Below are 23,158 nucleotides of genomic sequence, written 5' to 3' on the forward strand. Positions count from 1 at the left end.
TTCCTCTGCTGGGGACGCAACAACCTTGATGCCGCTTGAGGCCAATGCAGGCTTCGCCGACGACAATTTCGAGGGTTTAAACCTCATTATGACTTTCGCCGAGTACGTGCAGGCCGACGACAACATTGTGATCTGCGGTGAGATGTCACTGGATGATGCCATCGAGGATATTTTGCCTATTGCCAACACCTCTGCGACATCGGATGAGGACGACGATGACGCCACAGATGCCGCGCCTGTGCCTACCACATATGCCAAGGTGCTACGGCAGATAGACGGCATCCGGAACTTCATCTGTTCGCATGACACCGCAGAGTATCTCCTTTGGATGTTGCTCAGCTCGAGCGAAAGCTCTTGGTTCGCGGATCAAACAAGGTCCAAAAGAAACTTACTGACTTTTTTTTCATGTTCGCACCGGCTGGCGGGAAACATTGCAGTGGGCAGTGGAGTGCCGTAAAGGTTCGTTTAAATAAACCATTATTGGTACCTCTACTGCAGCATTAATTTTTATCGCATTTACTTTTTTGGTAATTTGGGTTTCCAAGCTCTGCAGAGTATGTTAGTAGTTTACATTGAAGTTTCTTGTAAATCCGTCACGCGAAATAAGTCGTATTTTTATAGGCATAATTTATGTTTAGATTTTACGACGCTATTTCGCGGTCCCGAGAAAGTCGTATAATCGGGGTTCCACTGTATCTATAATATGGGAACACGGCACAAGCTCTTTAACCGACTTAATTAGCCATTTCAATTGGTTTCACAAGAGTATTAAATTAGCCGGCTACAATAGCCGTAGCAGGCTAGAGCACCCTAGCTCAGACTGACCTCTCTACGTTCCTACAAATAAATTCTCTCTCTCTCTCCCTCTCTTGGGGAATAAAATGTTATTATCCAATAAAAATAGACTTCTTTGTTGATGGACACATGCGAATGAATCAAAGATCGTCATTATTATGAGCCAAGTGGTACCCAGAACACTTGTAAGTCAGTAATGAATATAAATTAGCTTGTCTTTTGGACGTCAATTATGCTACGTGTCTGGTTCAGTGAATGTTCTATAGACATGAGATGACTGTGTTGGTTTAGCTCTGATGAAGTTTTACTGTAGTTTAATTTGGCATGGATAAAGAGAGTTTGCTCAAGGGGAAATAATAAAAAGAGTAGTATACATTTATTTCATCATACCAGTACTAACTTGTGGTGCTGAATTGTGGAGGATAACGAGAAAAAAGAAAAAGTGCTGCACAGTAAGCAATGAAATAGTAAATGGTAGACTTGATGTCAAGAGACGAAAAAACAACAGTGTAGATTTGAGAGCAAATGCTAGCAGCTGATATTCTGGTTGAGATTGTGACAAAATGACCTGTGTTCTATGAGCGTTTTAATGTAATGTGTACCAAGGGGAAATAAATACAGGGATGGCAGTTGATTGGTGATGAGATTAGCAGGCATAAAACAGTGTCTCAAGATAAAGGTAATAATGATAATGACGATCATCTTTATTGGTGGAAATGTTAGATGGCAAGCTAAACACATAGACTGAGGACCATATGCTAGAGTGTCCAATAGCCATCCAACCAGCCAGAGAAGGAATTTTTGAAAATTAGCACAAAACACGGTGGCCTTTCTCTTGTGGTGGACATGAAACGATGCACTAATAACAATACTTGTCTTGCAGATTGGTGGCCCACCACGTGAGCGAGAACAACGCCATGCGAGCGACGACACCACAACTGGGCGTCGGATGACACGCAAGCGCCTGTGCTGCTGCGAGGATCAGCATAGCAGCTGCAAGCAGTTGCGTTTACCAGGGAAGACCCGCAGCCAGCTGCGACACAAATTCAGTCATGACCACGTCCACTTGGCTGCTAAGACAAGTACAAACTGATTCTCTCTTTTTCATAGCACAGTCGGGGTTTAAACTATGCAAATCTTTCAGAAAATAACGAACTCATTATTGTTGCGCAGCACTAACTTACCATTCATTTTTACACGCGCTGGTTACTGTGTTCCTCTACCGTGTTCCCCTGAAGAAATCTAGTCGGCAAATGGAGCAGGAACCCTTTGCTTCCTCTACGGGGGGGACCCTGCACTTCAAAACTTTTTTTTTTAATTCTTGATCTGTTTTGATGAAACTTGATGAGCTTATGTATTTGAATGTGCTAGTTTAAAGATACATTGGTTTTTTTTTACGGGGTAAATAACTTTCCATAAATTGAAGAAATTCAGCTTTATTGCATAATTTGCTTGGAGATGAGCAGTTTACTAAACTACAGTCGCCGACCGTTTATTCGGACCTCACGGGGACGGCGAAAATGTCCGAATAAACAGGTGTCCGAAAAAGCAGATTAAGAAAAAAAAAATGAAATCCTTTATTTCCACGCACTTATTCGGGCTCGGCAGTAGGCTTGAAGAAATCGTGAATGCGCCGTTGCACGCTGTTCCGTTTACGCGCAATCAGATAAGCCTGGATCTCGGAGAGGGTCGTACGGTCACTATAGGCGGCTGAAAGCACAGTCACTGCTTGTACACGCTCCACACGCGACGGCAGCATAGCACATGGTGCGTCAACTTCCGACTCGGTCATCGTCCGGCGGTGCAGCAGAAACCTGACGAATGATCTCGCCGTCGTCGAGTTCTGCGCATGTCAGTACAGCAGTGTCAGCACCTGTGAAACTGTCAATGAGACGGTGTCCCGATTCGCAATGCAACCACTGCGCAAGTCTCGGCAGAACATTTTCCGCGTCGGTAGGGAGCACATCGGAAGGCGACAAATCTTAGGCCTCCCGGCACCCGCTTGCCGGCATTCCGCAGCGCAGTCTGCGCGGGCACTGTCGGCGCCATTAGAGACTTGACGCGATGTTTCCGTATGCCGCGTTGGATCACCGAAACCTCGACACAGCAAACAGAGCAAACACCACCGTGCCGACACCAGTCACACAAACGAAAAAACGCGGACTGCTCGCAGCGTCATGCGCGAAGTAACATATCACCTGCTGGATTGTCTTGAAATGGCTTACTAAGCTGAAACCGGAACTGCTGCAGAGCCACTCTATCGAACTAGGCAGAAACGATGATGATGAGCGGAGATTTCCAGTAGCGCCACTTCGTGGGGCAGCAAGGAAGCTCCGTTCAAAACAAAAATGGCGTTCAGCTAGTCGAATCATGCACCGGTCAGAGTCGGTGCATGGTGCTCTCGACAGAGTTGGCTCAAGGAGTGTCCGAAAAATCAGACGAGAGGTTGCAAGGTGTCCGAACTTTCGGCAGTTGTTATACATTATGGTCTATGGGGAGAATGGCGGTGCCGCGAAGCTGACCGAATAATCGGGCATGTCCGAATTTTCGGAGTCCGGAAATCGGTCGGCGACTGTATATATTGCATAATAAAAATTGACGTACGGAAATTATGTGGCACTAACAAAGAGTACAATTAGCAAGAATGTCAGTGTGTCATCATTGAAAAAGAATCTGGTTTCAATACCCTTCCGAATATTCATCGCATACATACATACATACATACATACATACATACATACATACATACATACATACATACATACATACATACATACATACATACATACATACATCTTTATTTCAGCAGTTCACAACTTATTACACATATCGTGCCCGCATAAGCGCAAGTCGCTTGTGGACGGGTCACGGCAGACATGAGGTGCTAGCTCGCTGCTAGCAAAAGAAGTATGACGTGTATGTTACATAATGCAACAGCTTGAAGCGAACACTGAACAGGAATATTTTACTGGGTTAGTAGCATGAGAAAAAAAATTAATTTGGAAAATAAAATTTCCCTCAATTTTTTGGGGAAACACAAGTAAAAAAGATCAAAATCTTTTTGTTTGCAAGACAAAAGTGTAAATAATGATAGGAACTGTTTAAAAAACATAAGCACACAATACTTGTCAAGTATATTGAGGATGAAGTAACCATGCTTTAATTTGTTGTTTGGCTTCTTTTTGGGAATGCTGTTGAATTATTTCTTTCGGCAACTGGTTAAAATAAAAAGGAACATAATATTCTCGACACATTTTACCATAGTTCGTATATATGCGCGGTAACTGATAAATACATGTTTTTCTTAGCGTTTTAGGTTTACTCTGTATTATTTTGTGGCGATTCGAGAAAATATTACGAAGAAGTATCACTTGTACGAATAGATCCGAAAATGACTCAACACCTGTAATATTACTTCTCACGTCATTGTCTGAACAATCATAAGCGGTACCATACAGTATGCTCGCAGCTATCCTATGCAATAGCTTATCCACTCGATCTACTTTCGTTTGTGAGCAGGAACCAAAAACTGAAATACCATATCTGAGCACAGACTGGCCTAGAGCCTTAAACACTAAACTTCGCAAGTTAACAGGCGTGTTAAATTTAAGTGTGTATAACTGAGCTGCTACCGTTCGTAAACGCTTCATTATGTAGTCAATGTGGACATCCCACAACATACGGTCGTCAAAATGAAGACCAAGATACTTAACAGAAGAGGATAGCGGTAGATACGGGCAAGAGCATTGTAAACACTGAGAACCATGTAATTGAATGGAAAGGTCTAGGATAAGAGTCTTATGAGGATTTCTGAAACATATCATGCTGGTTTTGTCTCTGTTTAAATATATTTGATTAGCATTTAACCAATCAATCACACGTGTTACGTCTTCTTGAAGTAGTTTTACGGCTTCAGAATACGATTCGTGTGATATAAGTAGTGCAGTGTCATTAGCGTATTGAAATATTGCAGCATTGAGTTGTATGTTGGCAATGTCATTTACGTAAATGTTAAATAAAAGAGGTCCCAGGACCGATCCTTGAGGTACACCATATCCAACTGATGTAAAATCATTATATGTATTTTTTATAGAAACTACATGCATACGGTTTGAAAAATAATTGGAAAATAATTTCGAATAAGGACCTCGGAAACCAATACTTTCTAGTTTATACATCATGATGTTGTGTTCTATGGTTTCAAAAGCTCTTGTCACATCTAAGAAAAGGCCAAGCACAATATTATTTTGATCAATATTTTTACATATATAATCATTACATTCTTCAAGCAGATCGACTGTGCTTAACCTACGTCTAAAACCATATTGGGAGGGACTTATAATATCAAATTTATCGCAAAAGGATGCCATGCAAGTGTAAATAAATTTCTCCATTACATGCGCTAACACGTTCATTATTGCAATTGGTCTATAGTTATTTTTATCTGATTTACTACCTTTTTTATGAATTGGTCTAATTACTGAGGTCTTTAAACCCTGCGGGATTAAACCTGTTTCGAAACATCCGTTTAAGATAAAGAGGACTACGTTTTGCAGATGATGGAAATTGCATTTTATATCTCGCACTCTTATTCGGTCAGAACCTGCCGGCTTGTTGAGTGGAATTCCGTTGATCAAGTCCCACAGGTCACTTGCATTAATGGATGGTAGAATAGCAGAGTTTGGAATCATCTGCCCTAGGTAATTTAAATTCTGAGTTCTAGAAGACTGCTGTTTTAGTTCTGTTAGCGATAAGTCAAAGGCATCTTTAAAGGAGTTTGCAATGTCCAATGACTCTGCAGGCGAAAATGTTTTCAGTAAGCCATCATCTAGATTTTTACGTTCAGGTTTTCCCGCCAAGTCATGCAACAAGCCCCATGTCTTCCCTACGTTACTGCGACACTGCAAGAATTTTTCAGCGTAGTATTCCCTTTTACTTATTCGTAACTGAGCAGTAAGCTTGTTACATGCAGTTCGATATTCTTTTTGCAGCTCTAGATTTGTCGGGTAACTTTTACAAAGCCTCCATAATCTCTTTTTGGTAAGATAGTTCTACAATGGGTACAGTTATCCATTTTTTCTTCGGATTTCTGCGTTTCAATTTAACTTTTTTCGTGGCCAGTAAAAAGAACGTACTGAACCGATTTGCCAATTGATTATACGTTGTCACATGGTTGGATGTGTCTAATGTCGTTCAGTCATAGTTCCTGACTAGCTTATCTACTTTTCTGTTGTCTATGAAGTACCCCACGTGATTTACGTCATCTTCAGGAGCGATACTATATGTAACACGCAAGGCCGTGAAATAATGATCTGCCACTTTTTTATGTATAACTACCGCCTCGGTTTCAAAGCTTGGGCATCTCGACGCAATATCATCAATGCACGATCTCGTGAGGGGAGAAGCTACAAGTTCTTCACGGGTGAAATCGTGTATAAGATTTACCAAACCATGGGCTGAAAGCAGATCTACATAGTCAGCGACTCCCTGTTTTCTTGATTTGGTAATATCAATGTTTATATCTCCCGCCATAGTTATGTTATGACGAGCATGTTTAGTGAGGAATGTAGACAATTCAGATAAAAATACTTTCAGATCAGAATTAGGTGGTCTGTATACTGCTAGTACCAGGAAAGTAGCTTTAGGCTTGCATAATGTAAAGGGAACGACTTCCGCTGCGGTAAAGTCAGCAGAAATTACTTCCATTATCCATTCGTTTCTAACAAAAACATAGACGCCACCGTCCTTGCTCAGGTCACGGCCTTTTGAATGTGACTGAAAATCTTTGAGAATAAACGCTTCAGATTCGGACTGCGTTATATTTATCTCTGTTAATATGAGGATGTCTAAGTATTGCAATATTTCGCTCAGGTACACATTTAATGAATCCCAGTGCTTTTTAATGCTTCTGATATTAGTGTGCACAAGCTCTAGAAATGGTGCAGTGCAGCCATTAGAGCGCAACCTTCTTTGTACCCATTCCGCGAAGGAATTGAGCGCTGTGGGCATGACTAATTCAACCTTAATAGATCAGCTTCGGTGACAGTTTTCTTCGCGCCAGATCCTTCGGTTTTTCTCATGAAAACCATTCCATTCTTAGTCCACACAAACTTAAATGCCTTGGCCTTTGCAACTTGCTTTGCCTGCCATAGCAGTCTTCTTGTTTCAGCCGTCAAGTTCTCATTGATGAAAATGTTTTCCTTTACCAAGATTCTACGTTTGCTATACCATGTGTCTCTTTGTATTTTTGAAGTAAATTTAACGATTATGGGCGGTATCCTTCCTTCCCTGGCTGGCAGCCTATGAGCTGAACTCTTTCTCTGTTTCATAAGCTTTATCATACTTAACCACCATAAGTTACCATATTTACACGACTGTAAGTCAACCTTTTTTTTCTTTGTTTGAAAATCTGAAGTGGGGGCGTTGATTTACAATCGAAACCAAAACATGACACCGCCAAAAAAGCGAGACCAACGAGATATCGGGGGAGCTACAACATAGTTACAATTTTATGTTTGCTCTATGACCCTAGCCGTAACTTTTCGCTATCCCGCGCATTTGTTCACTTTTCGGAAGGGTTTTCCAACATTTTTGAAAGTTTTACAGTGCACACAACACTCATGGGCGGGGGGGGGGGGTGCTGATAGTTGATGGAAGTGCCAATTTTCCATTCATGGCGGCACCCTCAGAACTGTGGCGCTCCAGTTCGTAGTAGTAGTATCGATAGTTCATGGAATAGCAGACACTGCGCACGTGTTTATCTTTCCCTGTAGTTCTTAGTTTGACACGTTCAACTCTACTGCCGGCTACGTGCTACTTCCATGCTTCCTCAGTCGTCATGAGTGCTCCAGGCCCACTAGACATTCGGCACTCATTCACAGCAGCGTTCAAGAGCACTGTCGTTCTTTATGCTGAACAAACGAATCATTGTGCAGCGGGCTGCAAGTTCGATGTTTCTTAATGGGTGGTGCGAGAGTTGCAACTGCAGCGAAGCAAAAGTTTCACTTGTGACGGCAAGTGGAGAATTTCCCACGAGCCGAAGTCTGGATGCTTTCCGGAACTGTAGGCCAAGCTTGTGGCATACGTCGCTGAAATACGGGATTGGTCACTACCAGTGAAGTGTGACATGGTCGTGAAACAAGCCCGGATCTCCGTCGTGAATACAACAACTGGCTGGTAGCAGAAGGCCGTGAACTTACGCCAACCGGATCTGTCAAAAGAGTCTCCCTGATGGTTGCATGTGGTTGGACGCATTCCGCGCGGGCTGCTGTTCCGCAAGATGTCATGGTGTGGTTCTTTGCCAAATGTGGAATTTTGCTAGATGACGACGCGCTGTGGGACCATAGCAGCGATGACAATGGCAGCACTGGCGCGGACGATGGCACTAGTGGTGACAAGTAGTCCAGTGACCATGCCAGCTGCCAATAAATTTTCGTTATCAAATGCGCCTTCAGATATGCTCTTCATTTTTTTTTTCCCCTGTCACACGCAATATGGGTGGGGGGGGGTCGACTTACATGCGAGTCGACTTACAATCGCGTAAGTACGGCATTCCCGCTGCCCGCAAATAACACTACACTCGCCACACGTACTGAGCTGGCCGCCCTCGCACTTGTACTGTCACCTTGTTTGGCTCATTCTTTTTTCGCGCTGCAACAGATTGGAACAACCTGCCACACCAAATTGCCACCATAAGCTGTATACCTACTTTTCAGGATAAAAAGTACGGAATTTGTTATTTACATTCATTATTTGTGCTATCTATGTATGTACTTGATGAAATTATGTGCCAACTTCATTCACGTGTGTTGGACTGTATTGACTCGCATAATGATCACACTTTCTTGTCTGAAAAATTGACGCAAAATGGGGGGTGCGATCATTACACAAGGTACATTTCTCGCGAAACAAAAAAAAATTTTTTTTTTTCGTCCCGCGTTTGCTTCGGGACACCCAAACGAAAATGGTGGCCAGCAGAGCAAGCCGAATGCGCCGAATGCGATTTTTTTTCTTCTCGTGAGTACATTACGTGCATTGAAACAGTTTCTGCCGTATCAGTAATGCATTCATATCGTTAATATCGGCAAGTCTGCGACAATGACGTAGCGATGTCCACTTTGAGGGGACAGAAACAGATGGGCGCGCTTAGCTGCCAGTGACATAGAAACACATGGCCGGCATGCCGCGGAAACTGCGGCATCTGTCTTCACTACTATCCTAATACGGCACGTTTCCGCTAAGGATGGGTGAATATCTTAGCTGTGTTACAAGCGTCGGGCTATGAATAGGGTGCACGTTTAATGTATCATTGTAAACGGGGCTACTATCGTTGCCACTCACGATTTGTTGCGTGCCCACGAGTGCAGATGAAAAGAATCGAAAGGCGCCTTTTTTGTTGTTGACCACATCCATTATAAAGCCTACACATAATAAAGGCAAGTTTGGTTGCAGCTTTTTTTTAGTCACGGAAGTGCGGAAAGTGATGAAAGTAATGAAATGAGGCATATACTTAAGAATGTTTGGTGCGTGCAAACAGCTTGGTTTGTCTTGAAGAGTCGTTCGCGTAGCATTCGACAGATGGTAAGCGTGATCAATATTAGCTAGACTTGGCACACGACATATCGCTGCGGCAAGTTTGGGGTGCAATCATTACATGGGAAATAAAAAAAATCTAATTTTGACGACAAAATTCAGGGGTGTGATCATTACGCGAGTGCGATCATTATGCGAGTAAATATGGTATTTATAACTTGTGTTCAGTGATCTTTAAATGATGCATAATGAATATATATGTACACCCACTTCTTATGTCATGCCCCTATGGGGTTTTTAAGATAAGGAAATGAAATGAACCCAATCTTATATACAATGAGAACATTGCAAACTTTGGTGAGAGAAATCCATCTAATTGCTAAAAGAAAGAAACATTAAAAAAAAATTTCGAATGAATGTAACAATGCCATTTTGCAAATTTGCACTCTATATAGCTTTACCTTCCTGTAAAAAAAAAAAAAAAAGACTTACAGGGATAGCACAAGTAGAAGCAGAGATAATACACCTCCAATATGGCATCATCATCAAAATTGTGGTTTTGAGAAAACAACGAAAAACATTTCACAACTGATATATTGGAACAAAGTTTGAAAAAACTTCACCAAGAGCCATCAGTAGGCACCAGGTATAATTTGTGGCCGTTTGGCTGTTGCCGTTCGACAGCATAGCACGCACTGTGAGCACGTTCACTTCAAAAGGATTACAGTTGCCGACTGATTTTTCGGACTCGAACAATTCGGACATGCTTGATTATTCGGTCTGCTTCACGGCACCACCGTTCTCCCCATAGACCATAATGTATAACAACTGCCGAAAGTTCGGACACCTTGCAAGCTCTCGTCTGATTTTTTGGACACACCTTCAGCCAACTTGATCGATGGCATTTGTCCCCATCGACTCTGACCGGTGCATTGTTTGACTTGCTGAACGCCATTTTTGTTTTGAACTGAGCTTCCTTGCTGCCTCACGAGGTGGCACTACTGAAAATCCCCGTCCATCATCATCGTTTCTGCCTGGTTCGGTAGAGTGGCTATGAGTGACTGTAGCCATTTCAGTCTGAACTTAGTAAGCCACGTCAAGGCAATCCAGCAACTAATTTGTTTCTTTCTTTGTGCACGATGCTGCGAGTAGGCCACATCTTTAGTTTGTGCGAATGGTGCTGGCGTGACGGCGCGGTGGTGTTTGTTTTGCGTGCTGTGTCGAGGTTGCGGTGATTGAATGTGTTAACGGAAACATCGCTTCAAGTGTCCAATGGCACCGATAGTGCCCACACAGACTGCACTGGGGAATGCTGGCAAACGTGGTACTAAATATACCACAACGTCTATGGCAAAAAAGATCGCCATTGTGCAGCAAGTCCTGAGCGGCTGGTCTCAAAGCGGAGTTGCTCAATAATTTAATATTTCGAAACAGACGGTCTTAGATTACATGAGAAACAACATGAAAATTCTTGGCAAAGGAACTAAGTCTTCCTCCAGCTTGGAAAGAAAGAACTTTAGAGATGGCAGCCACCCGAAGCTCGAAGAAGCCCTCCACATGTGGTTCAGTGCTACGGTTGCCAAGCCGATTCCTGTGTCTGGAGACCTTCTGAAGCAGAAGGCAGAGACGCTCGCTCTCTGGATAAACATCGAGGGCTTTATGTTCAGTGACGGATGGCTCAGTAACTTCAAGAAAAGGTACAACCTCACTTTCAAGAGGATGTGTGGCGAGAGTGGTGCCGTCGACCGGATCGTTGTTTTAAATTATTGCTCAGAGATTTTGGAGTCGCTGTTGTGCCAGTTATCACCAGACGACGTTTTTAACTGCGACGAAACAGCTCAATTCTATAAGATGCTGCCTGATAGAACCTTTCTGTGTCTGGCGATCCCTGCCACAGCAGGAAGCATAGTAAAGAGTGCATCACCATAATGGTAGGCAGCAACATGTCGGGGAAAGAGAAGCTTCCGCTTTTTGTGATTGGTAAATCAAAAAGCCTGAGGTGTTTCAAGGGAGCGAAGTCACTGCCCGTGTGGTATGAGGCCAACACAAAAGCATGGATCACGCAGCAGCTCTACAGCAACTACACCCGCAAACTCGACAGGAAGTTCAAGTTGCAAAACCGGAAGGCACTGCTTTTTGTGGATAACTGCGCTGCACGTGGTCACATCCATGACCTTGAGTCCATCCGCTTGAAATTCCTGCCGCCCAGTGTCCTCCCACCCATAGACCAGGCATTATAAAAAATTTGAAGGTCCTCTACAGAGTACGCTTCTTGAACCGCGTGGTCATTTGCGTCGACGCTGGCAAGCAGTACGCTGTTAGACTTCTGTCGGCAATAACCATGCTTGCAGTTGCCTGGAAGGTGGTGGCCCCTGCCACTCTACAGAACTGCCTTCAACACACTGGATTTGTCGTAACCGATGAAGTGAGTGCTGTGGAGGCCCCAGATCTGTCGCCTTCCGATGCGCTTCCTACTAAAGCCGAAAATGTTCTTCCGAGACCTGCGGAGTGGTGGCATAACGATTCCGGACGCTGTCTCATTTGACAGTTTTACAGATGCTGACAGTGCTGTACTGACATGCGCAGAACTTGACGACGATGAGATCATTTGTCAGGTTTCTGCTGCCCTGCTGGATGATGACTCCGAGTCGGAGGATGATGCACCATGTACGTTGCTGCCGTCGCACGCGGAGCTTGTACCAGCAGTGACTGTGCTTTCAGCAGCCTACAGTGACCGCACGACCCGCTCTGAGATTCAGGCTGATCTGATTGCGCGTAAACGGAACAGCGTGCAACGGCGCATTCACAATTTCTTCGAGCCTGCGGCCGCGCCTTAAGAAGGGCGTGGAATTAAAGGATTTTTTTTTCTGAATCTGTTTTTTCGGACACCTGTTTATTCAGACATTTCTGCGGTCCCTGTGTGGTCCAATAAACAGTCGACGACTGCACACATTTTCGGGCCCTCAATAGACCCTTTGCAAAAGTACGCCACCTGCCGAGTAAATCGAGTTTCGGTTTCGGTTGCGAAAAGCATCCTGGGAATGAATTCGCCATGTTGCGGGGGAGCGCGGGTACTGCGGGAGCGTAGTAGCCGCCGTTGTTGGTTCTTTGTTCTATGACGAGGTGCTGCTGTAAGTTGGAGTTGTCAGGTGTTACTTGGACGCTGATTTCGACATGAGCGACGTCGTTTACCCGGTACACGGTTGGGAGAGTGACTTGTCGTGCCTTCCGCCACTCCGGGAGACGGCAATCAGCAGTTTTGTTTCGACGAAGACTACGAAGGGCCGACGCAAGGCGTACAAGTTGGTGACAGAGAGCTACGTTGTTGCCTCTACAGTCTCCGCGAACTACTCCTGCAAAACGTAAGTTTTTGCGGCTTAGTGATGCCAATTTCATAGATAACATTAGTAACAGCGCTGAGAAAGCTTGCAAGGCCAATACATTTGTGCGCGCATGGATTCGGCATGTTGGGAAGCGCTTAATAGTTCCTGCACCCCGCGCGCTTGTTCGGAGCCATGTAGTAGGCTATCTGAATGAAAGGCGATTAATTTAACCGAATTTGGTCATTGAATGTTTTCAATGTGGCAATAAAGTTAGTTGTTGTAGTACTCGTAGCTTTATACACGGTGTGAACGCAGGCTCGAACGGAAAAAATTTTCTCGTTCAAAAATTTTGGGCTTTTCTTCGTGAATCTGCACTAAAAAATGCTCGCGTTTCTGCTTCGCCATAACGCAGTTGAATGATGGAAGTCTCTAAAGAGGGGTAAGAAACCCAGCGTCTGATTTTACTCGAAAAATGTGGTGGGCGCCGGGCCATTGCGGAATTCAGGTATCACATTTTACAGCATTGCTTGATGTCACAGCGTGTGTCCGACTACGTTAATCAACTTTGCCCCCTCAAGAGCACTTCTGTGTCATTCATCTGCCCTGCAGCGAAGCAGACCTATCGGCTTCCTGTTGGACGTAAATGTGATTGTGCACATGATTGCATAAGCTCGCAGTTGAAAAGCCATGTTACATCACACGCCCACACTGAAAAAATTGCGTATTTCCCAACGAGCCACGGTCCATTGCGTATGTAAGGGGTAACGCCCCCCCCCCCCCCCCCCCCCGATTGGTAACAAAAGGTCGCGTGCTTCTCATCGCATTTGAAAGATATGAAGAATTTCGCGTGGCAATCCAGCATAAACCGGGACTGTTCTACATTTCTATTCACTTCGTTTCAGGGCCAATACCATCTTTGTGAAGGCCAGCTGCTACAGAAGCCAACGAAAAACCCTCTCACCATATACAGTCAAGGCAGCGTTGTCGCTTCAGGGAGACATACTTGGCGGCCTTTGTGAGTGCGCTGCTGGCAAGCACGCATGTAACCATTTGCAAGCTGTGCTGAAGTTAGTGGCATTACTTCAAGTTAAAGGATACAATGAAGCGCCAGAGCATCTCTCATCGACAGATTTGCCGCAGCAGTGGAGAGTGCCAAGGACCAATCCGCTTCGCGGAACAAGTCTGCAGCAGGTAGACTGGCGGAGAGTAGCGGAGGGCGGGCAAGATTTGCCCCGCACCTCTCGCCTCTATAAAGGCATTGCTGCTAACGAAGACCCGAAGCAACAGGAGGAAGACATAAAGGCCTTTGCCGATGCACTGAAAGAAATTAATGGTATGCAGGAGTTCGCCAGCTTCCTCGACGCTGCAGACAGCTCAGACGTCACTGAAACAAAATTTGGGACACGTTTGAAGGGCTGCCTTCTCGACTACCAACAGTCTGTGGTTCCTCATGGATTTGCAGTCTTCATATCCAAAGAGCTAGAAGTGCCTCGGCCGCAAATATGGGCAAGTGCGGAGCTGTTTACGGGCGCTTTCACTGTTCCACAATGGAAAATACCCGACACGTTTGATGGAGCATCTGCAGCATTTCTTAAGGTAATAGTTTTATATTCTATATTCATGCAACATTGCCTTAATGTAGGCTCGAACAATCAATTGTTTCAGTCCCTGCACACTAACACATAAGGTATGTGCCATTGAAATTCATTTCAGAGTATATGCATCACTCCAGCGGAGGCGCAGGACCTAGAAAGGACGTCTAGGAGGCAACGAAACAGCCTAACATGGCATCAAGGACGCCTTCACCGCCTTACTGCATCCAACTTCGGTTTGGTCCTGAACCGGAAGAAGTGGACAAAGAAAGGCTTGATTAACCTGACGACTCCGAAGGACCTGTCACGCGTTCAGCCCGTCAGGTACGTTCAGGCATGGTGTTACTGAAAACATATTGCAAATGCACTTTTGTCCTGGGCGTACACTCGAATTCCTGAAGCTTCACTAAATTCCTTTTCCAGGTACGGCATAGCCAACGAGAAAGACGCCCTCCTGAGGTACAAGGATACCTTGACAAATGCGGGACATCCTGTTGAAGTATTCAACTGTGGCCTTTTTGTCGACCCGTCCAGGCCATGGCTTGGAGCATCGCCTGACGCCCTAACCTTTGACCCTTGTGAACCTTTTCCGTGGGGTACAGTAGAGGTGAAATGCCCATACTCCCTCAGACATGCCACGAGAGAGGTTCTCCTTTCGGAAGACTTCTTCGTTGCATTTGATGAAGATTGCCAACCTGAACTGAAAGTCTCCCATGAACACTACAAGCAGGTGATTGGACAGATGGGGATAACTCGCACACAGTGGGCAGACTTCGTTGTCTTCGGACCGCACTTTATTATAGTGCAGCGCGTGCGTTTCGCCGAAAAAGAGTGGAACGACATGGTTCATGTGCTAGACAATTTTTATTTTGACACTCTGCTCCCATTCTTCGTACAGCAGGTGAAAACATGAATATTGCATGAAGAGCTAAACATTTATGCAATAAAGGCAAGTGAGCTTTTGTAATAAACAAATCCATTTGTAAGAGTTAGCAGCAATAAAGCAGTTTTTCCCACCAGTCACTCGCTTTCGGTGATCAAAGGGCTTTGCATATTGCTCAGCACGGCACACACTGACCATACCTGATTAATCAGCGGACCCAGGGAAAGTGGTACTGCCTTATCAAAGATGTGGTAGCACTTGATTCGTTGTATTCTCCTTTCGACGTGAATTCGGAGTGAAGCGATTTCTTGTGTCCGCTGCACGTCATCCTCCTCAAATTGTTTTTGTGTCAAGAAAGGTGGCAGATTCAGGCCGACCCCTTTTTCTTGAAGTAGCTCCTTGATCTTAAAGCCCTTGTCGGCCATGACAGTGTCGCCGGGGGCAAAGTTTAAGTCCAGAAAACCACTTCTGATCACTATTTCGCGGTCAGAGAGCGACCCCATGAAAAGTTCTGATGCGAACGTAAGAAGACCATTTGGTGCCACGCCAATGAGAGCCTTAAACGTGTTCGCCGACTTGTAAGTTGAGTACGTACCTGACTGCAAAACGAGGGAGCTAGGTACTTCACACTTTACCTCTGTGGCATCGATGATCACCCTTGTGCTTGGGTACAGCTCCCGAAATGCAGGAGGCATGTGCCTGTCAATCTTACTGCGTGGCACCCACAGAGTAAGTTTTCCCAGCTGGATGTACATAAAATTGATCCAACCAGAAAACACTCTTGACACTGTACTTGCAGAAACACCGAAAATATGGCCGAGATGCAGGTGGAAAAATCCAGTTTTCAATTTCATCAGTGTGAGAAAAAGTTCTTCCGCAGGTTCAAGCTTCCGTGGGCGTCCCTTAACGTCCCCAGGTGTGCTTTCATTTTCCAAGTATACATTACAGGCATTTTCACCCGGCTTCAGGTATAAAAGGAAGCATTGAAAGTGCTTGTAGCTAGATAATGCAGTGTAAAACTGCATGCTGTTGTCGTCATCACGGAACCTCGCAAGTGAAAATGGCTTTCTTTCTTTTTTTGCTCGACTTTCTTTGTCTTCAGCTGCTCGTTGCATTTCTTGCAGCTGCTTTTTGACATGTTCAAGCTGCTCAGTTAGCTTTTTGTTCTCTGCAATCAGCTCAATGTTGTTGTCGTTTACTGCGACGATGTCCTCTCTGAGCTTCCTTGCTTCACCTAAAGCCCTTTTAAGGCTCTGAACATGAGCAGACAGCTGTGCAACTTCTTCGCACCTTGCTTTTAGCTCCAGTTGAATTTTTTGAAAAGTGGCAGTGCACGACTGACAAACCACATCTGCAGCAGTGTTTTGCGTCGCATGACCCTTGGCTCGTTGGCCTGCACCTTCGGATTGCTGTGAAGGTTCCCAGGTCATATCTCGGTCACTCTTACTTTCACGCTGACTCAGATCAGTGTCGGGGCTTGCTGCTTGTAAAAGATGGCTTGTGAGACTCTTGCTGCAGCGCAGTGCTCGCTCCTTAGGTGGTCGACGCTGTTTCACAGGCTTGGCAAACACAAACTGCGTCGGCACAGCATTGTCTTTCAGAAAGCGTCGCCCACTGGCCACGTTTGGGATATAGTCATCCGGCTTGAAATGTTTGGAGCAGACCCTCGTAAACTGGCCGACCACGAAGTTTGGCCCTGGATCCCTTCTTATGGCGATTATCCACTTTTTGAACATGACCTTGTCCCGTGGGAACTTGTGAAATGAGACCTGAAAAAGGTAAATTATGATGTGCTTGTCTAAAAACAGGTATTTCACTAAAAGAGCTGGGTCACTAGCCCTCATATTCTTACGTTGCCATGGGTACCAATGCAGCTGACTAAAAGGAAATTCAGGATGGATCTAGGCAGTACGTTTTTAGCACTGCATGTTGCTCACTCGCAAAAAAAGTGGTTTCTTCGCTATAACTTCATGGCACAATTTTAATCTGTGGTTCATAAAAAATTATCCTTGGTTTTTAAAAATAAATGAAAAGGCGCAGGCGCAAAAAATGTAATATTTTTTTTCTGATAGCGGCTTTGACTAAAATACTCGGCATGATTATGAGGAAACTAGGCAGCTATAGGTAGACCACATACATTTTTTTTACTTGCCGGCTGCCGACACATTTGTAGCACGTCGTACCAGACAGGCTGGCCAAGAGTGCGACGTTCGAGTTACATCACGGTGTAATACAGACTTTTCGTCAGTGCAAATATACTTCACCGTATCTGTATAGCTTGCCTGTAGACTGCGGACACTGCGACGAGTTCATTTATTTTAACGTGTTGTCACTAGTACGATCGCTGCGCTGCAGTACAGCCGTGGTTTCAGGGAGCGACAGCGTCTCTACCCCCTATACAAGTGCCCCAAAACGTTACCGTCCATCAAAATACGAACACATGCGTGGATAAACCAACGCTCAGCAGAAACGTCCCACGCGGTGGGGAACGAAGTTCGAGCGGCTAGCTTTGCGCAGTGTTTGCGAAGCGCGGCTTAACGCCTGCATTTAGCACGCACGGTCGTTTCATTCCTACTGTGATCACAGACGCGCGCGCGCCCACCCACCCACACACACACACACACACACACACAAAACGCAGTTACCGTAGCCTCTAAAGCGTTACCACAATGTTTCGCTAAAATAACGGAATACGGCAGCGGGGAAAGTTCGCTCCAAGCTCGTTTACGCGGAGTCAATGCACCAGGACAACAGTGGTATGTCCGCGAACAACACCCGTATAATAGCACGCACGTATACGTACCTTTTCGCCGCTTTTGCATCGGTATCCCTCCTGGTGACATTCAGGAACACAGCAGAAGTGAACCATTGCCAAATAAATATTCTTAACGCAGACTTGCAACGTAAGAGCCTTGTACGACGCGTCGCCTTCCTTAGTCAACAATGCCGAGACAGCAGCGGCAGCTGGCGGCACCCCCACAACATGGCGGCTGCGCACGTAGTTGCGGCGGCGGCCGCGAGAGGCGTACTTTTGCAAGGGGTCTATTCTCTGCGAGCTCCATCCCAATGCAACTTCACCACGGATCTCGCAAACCACAGTCAGTTTTGTAGCGGGACCATGATCCTGATCGCTCCACACTGGGTACGCAAAACCACCGCAAGTATTGCACAAGAAAATGCAGAGAAGATTTTCAACTACTGCAAACCCAACTGCAACGCATGGAGCAGCTGGCTACACGAACAAGGCTGTTCCACTATTGGCGGTCGGATTTCCAACAAAACACAGAACCTTTTGCTCTGTGGTTAGCATAGATGCAATCTTGTCGAGCATAGCTTGCCATCTGCTCAAAAATAACCTGAATGATCACTAGATACAAGAGCAATCGTGTCCTAGGAATGCATTTGTGGCGCTTTCTCAATATTCTTTGATTTTTATATCATCATCATCATCATCATCAACCTATTTTATGTCCACTTCAGGGCGACGGCCCCTCCCTGCGATCTCCAATTACCCCATTCCTGCGCCAACCGATTCCACATAGTGCCTGCGAATTACCTAATTTCATCGCTCCTCCTAGTCTTCTACCATCCTTAACTGCGTTTCCCTTCTCTCGGTACCGTTCGTAACCCTAATGGTCGAACAGTTATCTAATCTGTGCGTTACATGACCTGCCCAGCTCCATTCTTTTTCTCTTAATATCAATGAGAATATCGGTTATACCTGTTTACTCTCTGATCGAAACTGCTCTTTTTCTGTCAATGTTATGCCTAGCATTCTTCTTTCCATTGTCCTTTGCACTGTCCCTAACTTGGTCTCAAGCTTCTTTGTCAATTTCCAAGTATCTGCCTTATATGTCAGCACCGGTAAAATGCACTGATTCTGCACCTTCGTCCTGCAGTGGAGAATTTTTCTGTATGTTACCAGCTTCAATAAAACTTGGTGCTGGGCTAGTTGGTGATGCATTCTTTAAAACTGATGGTAGCGCTGAAAAGGAACGGACACAAGAAGAAAAGACGACACGACGACGAAGAAACGCTACTGTTGTCACCAGTTATAAACCAGTTGTCAGTAGCGTTTCTTCGTCGTCGTGTCGTCTTTTCTTCGTGTGTCCGTTCCTTTTTAGCGCTACCATCAGTTTTAAAGAATGTTACCAGCTATATCCTTATTAATCAGGAATCCGACTCCTAGTTCTCATCTCTCCGCTAAGCCCCAGTAGCACAGAACTTGCCCACTTTTTAGCACTGTATATGCTTCTTTTGTCCTCCTAACTTCACTGAGCCCTACTATATCCCATTTCATCATCATCATTAGCCTGGTTACACCAACTGTAGGGCAAAGGCCTCTCCCATACTTTTCCAACTACCCCAGTCATGTACTAATTGTGGCCATGTTGTCCCTGCAAACTTCTTAATCTCATCCACCCACCTAACGTTCTGCTGCCCCCTGCTATGCTTCCCTTCCCTTGGAATCCAGTCCGTAACCAGTCCGTAACCATCCGTTATCTTCCTTCCTCATTACATGTCCTACCCATGCCAATTTCTTTTTCTTGATTTCAACTAAGATGTCATTAACTCGCGTTTGTTCCCTCACCTAATCTGCTCTTTTCTTATCCCTTAATGTTACACCTATCATTCTTCTTTCCATAGCTCGTTGCGTCGTCCTCAATTTAAGTAGAACTCTTTTCATAAGCCTCCAGGTTTCTGCCCTTTACGTGAGTACTGGTAAGACACAGCTGATATACACTTTTCTCTTGAGGGATAATGGCAGCCTGCTGTTCATGATCTGAGAATGCCTGCCAAATGCACCCCAGCCCATTCTTATTCTTCTGATTATTTCAGTTTCATGATCCGGATCTGCGGTCACTACCTGTCCTAAGTAGATGTATTCCCTTACCACTTCGACTGCCTCGCTACCTATCGTAAACTGCTGTTGTCTTCCGAGACTGTTAAACATTACTTTAGTTTCCTGCAGATTAACTTTTAGACCCACTCTTCTGCTTTGCCTCTCCAAGTCGGTGAGCATGCATTGCGATGGTTCCCTGAGTTACTAAGCAAGGCAATATAATCAGCGAATCGCAAGTTACTAAGGTATTCTCCATTAACTCTTCCCCAATCCCCAATTCTTCCCAATCCAGGTTTCCGAATACCTCCTGTAAACACGCTGTGAATAGCATTGGAGAGATCGTATCTCCCTGCCTGACGCCTTTCTTTATTGGGATTTTGTTGCTTTCTTTATGGAGGACTACGGTGGCTGTGGAGCCGCTATAGATATTGTCACGTGGTAGTGACGGTAAAGAAAGCAGCAATACGGTGGAATACAAAACTAGCTTTTATTGGGCGAACCTGTGCTCACAAAACAGGCTACACATATAGCACAACGATAGCGGCGAACACGGTCGGCGATCGTCGGAAATCTGATCAGCGGATCAAGCGCGTCGGCTTGTAAAGAGCAGTCGTCGAATGTTCCAGACTAATAGTTCGGACCCGCGTGCCTTCCACAAGGTTCTACACCATTCGCGTCAGGTGATGAAATCAGATAACATAAGGTTCTGCGACAACAGACAGCAGATAGAAGCATCGATAACATTCTAGAAACTACGGATACATGCAGGCGCGTCCCACGCTGTGCAATTACATTTGTTAGGCGGCGAAACGTGGTTGCCCGATAAAGATAAGTACACGTGTCAATATCTTGCAGTATTTTTACATACGGCTCGTCTACACCCTGATTCCGTAATGCCTCCATGATTGCTTAGGTTTCCCTAACTTAGGCTTAGGTGCCCCCATATATATACATATATATGGGGGAACCTAAGCCTAAGTTAGGGAAATATATATATATATATATATATATATATATATATATATATATATATATATATATATATATATATATATATATATATATATATATACCGTATTTACTCGCATAATGATCGCACTCGCGTAATGATCACACCCCTGAATTTTGTCGTTAAAATTCGATTTTTAAAATTTCCTGTGTAATGATCGCCCCCTGAACTTGCCGCAGCAATATGTCGTGTGCCAAGTCTAGCTAATAATGATCGCGCTAACCATCTGTCGAATGCTACGCGAACGACTCGTCTGCACGCACCAAACTTGCTTAAGTAGGTGCCTCATTTCATTACTTTCATCACTTTCCTCACAACCAAACTTGCCTTTATTATGGGTAGGCTTTATAATGGTTGTAGTCAACAAAAACAAAAAAAGGCGCCTTTCGATTCTTTTCATCTGCACTCGTGAGCACGCAACAAATCGCGCGCGGCAATGATAGTAGCCACGTTTACGCTGATACGTTAAAAGTGTATCCTGTTCATACGCCAACGCTTGTAACACAGCTAAGATATTCGCCCACCCTTAGCGGAAACGTGCCGTGTTAAGATAGTAGTGAAAACAGGTGCCGCAGTTTCCGCAGCACGCCGGCCATGGGTGTCTGTCACTGGCAGCTAAGCGCGCCCATCTGTTTATGTCCCCTCAAAGTGGACATGGCTACGTTATTGCCGCAAGCTTGCCGATATTAACGATATTATTCATGACTGACACGGAAGAAACTGTTTCAATGCACGTAATGTACTCACAAGAAGAAGAAAAAAAAAGATCGCGTTCAGCGAGTTCGGCTTGCTCCGCCGGCCGCCATTGTTGTTTTGGTGTCCCGCACCTGCATCCCGCAACAAACGCGGGACGAAAATAAACATTTTTTTTTTGCGGGGAATTTAACCCGTGTAATGATCGCACCCCTCAATTTCCGTCAATTTTTTCTGACAAAAAAGTGCGATCTTTATGCGAGTAAATACGATATATATACAGTCAAACCTCAATATATCGAACACGGATATATCGAATTATTGCGTATATCGAACAATTTCTATATCACACGGAAAATCGCATGCATTTTTAATTCTTTATTTCGAACGGGGCCGGATGTAAAATGGATATATCGAAACCGCCGCCCCAGACCAAGTGCGCTCTGTTGACAGGAGGCGAGCTTTCCCGCAATACTCTCGAAGATAGCGGCGGCGCGATCGGCGTTCCAGACTGCTGCGCACGACAGCTGCCCACATCGGTTGCGCCGAGGGCGCCATTTGAACGTAGCGGCGTACACACGCGGCGGCTTGGAGCCAGCACGGCCACCTCGATCACGCGCGCACCTATGCGCGCACGGCGGGGCAAGCCGCATCGATCACGCGCGCACGGCGAGGCTTGCCCCCGCCGTGCGCGCGTGATCGAGGCGGCCGTGGAGCCAGTTGGAGCGCTTTGTCGGTGCTGAGCCACACATCATGTGCATTGCGGACTTCGTTGGCGGTGACGACAGCACCGGAACAGTGGCAGAGTTAACAGACATGGAGATCGCGGCAGAAGCGACTGCTGAGCGACCAAACGAAGACGCTGCCAAGGCTGATCCAGCAAGCGCTGATGTTAAATTAAAGATTATGGGGTTTTACGTGCCAAAACCACTTTCTGATTATGAGGCACGCCGTAGTGGAGGACTCCGGAAATTTCGACCACCTGGGGTTCTTTAACGTGCACCTAAATCTAAGTACACGGGTGTTTTCGCATTTCGCCCCCATCGAAATGCGGCCGCCATGGCCGGGATCCGATCCCGCGACCTCGTGCTCAGCAGCCTAACACCATAGCCACTGAGCACAAGCGCTGATGTTGCCCCGCTCCCGACTGCAACTGAGACTGTAGCTGCTTTGGCCGTTGTACGCCGCTACTGCGGCGCAATAGAAGGCACTGGACTGTCTCTTGTGGACCGTTTGGTCTATGTTGAGGACGCCGTGGTCAAGCACGCGGTTGCCAATATGAAGCAGGCTACGCTGCTTCAGTACTTTCAGCGAACTAAATAAATACTTTGTTTGAAGCTTCATGTGAGTATCTATTGCGCCACGATTGGTTCATTGATTGATTTGCGCTAGTTTTTGACGCGTTTTCTATGTGATTTTATATATCGAATTCTGGCTATATCGAACTATTTTGCGATCACCGCGCTGTTCGATATATCGAGGTTCGAC

At 45.3% G+C, this 23,158-nt stretch overlaps 3 protein-coding genes across 9 annotated transcripts in view; 2 read left to right on the forward strand and 1 right to left on the reverse strand.

Annotated features, from left to right (window-relative positions):
• LOC135897804 (uncharacterized) overlaps window positions 1-23,158 on the forward strand; it is a 419,017-nt gene that overhangs the window by 127,706 nt on the left and 268,153 nt on the right. For all 7 annotated transcript variants that reach the window (XM_065426504.2, XM_065426507.2, XM_065426509.2 and 4 more), the window contains one exon: window positions 1,679-1,877. In XM_065426504.2, coding sequence (XP_065282576.2) covers window positions 1,679-1,877 — 199 coding nt within the window. The remainder of the gene's footprint in view (window positions 1-1,678; window positions 1,878-23,158) is intronic.
• Window positions 12,426-14,400, forward strand: LOC139047475 (uncharacterized). Its single transcript, XM_070521282.1, has 3 exons — window positions 12,426-12,689; window positions 13,553-14,246; window positions 14,338-14,400. Exons 1-3 carry the CDS (start codon window positions 12,502-12,504, stop codon window positions 14,398-14,400), a joined length of 945 nt encoding a protein of 314 aa, XP_070377383.1. The 5' UTR covers window positions 12,426-12,501.
• LOC139047476 (uncharacterized) lies at window positions 15,263-18,038 on the reverse strand. Its single transcript, XM_070521283.1, has 2 exons — window positions 17,929-18,038; window positions 15,263-16,894 (listed from the first exon to the last, which is right to left on the reverse strand). The coding sequence occupies exons 1-2, from the start codon at window positions 17,992-17,994 to the stop codon at window positions 15,263-15,265; spliced, it is 1,698 nt and encodes a 565-aa protein (XP_070377384.1). The 5' UTR covers window positions 17,995-18,038.

Source organism: Dermacentor albipictus, chromosome 7, assembly GCF_038994185.2.
Source record: "Dermacentor albipictus isolate Rhodes 1998 colony chromosome 7, USDA_Dalb.pri_finalv2, whole genome shotgun sequence".
In the NCBI taxonomy this organism is placed as follows: domain Eukaryota; kingdom Metazoa; phylum Arthropoda; class Arachnida; order Ixodida; family Ixodidae; genus Dermacentor; species Dermacentor albipictus.

Excerpts from the sequence above, each read along its gene's own strand:
- LOC139047475 (XM_070521282.1), top strand. The coding sequence starts at position 12,502 with ATGAGCGACGTCGTTTACCCGGTACACGGTTGGGAGAGTGACTTGTCG. Across the intron at positions 12,690-13,552 it reads GCGAACTACTCCTGCAAAAC|GGCCAATACCATCTTTGTGA; the intron begins GTAAGTTTTTGC and ends ACTTCGTTTCAG. Across the intron at positions 14,247-14,337 it reads CATCTGCAGCATTTCTTAAG|GTATGTGCCATTGAAATTCA; the intron begins GTAATAGTTTTA and ends CTAACACATAAG.
- LOC139047476 (XM_070521283.1), bottom strand. The coding sequence starts at position 17,994 with ATGGTTCACTTCTGCTGTGTTCCTGAATGTCACCAGGAGGGATACCGA. Across the intron at positions 16,895-17,928 it reads GATGCAAAAGCGGCGAAAAG|GTCTCATTTCACAAGTTCCC; the intron begins GTACGTATACGT and ends TACCTTTTTCAG.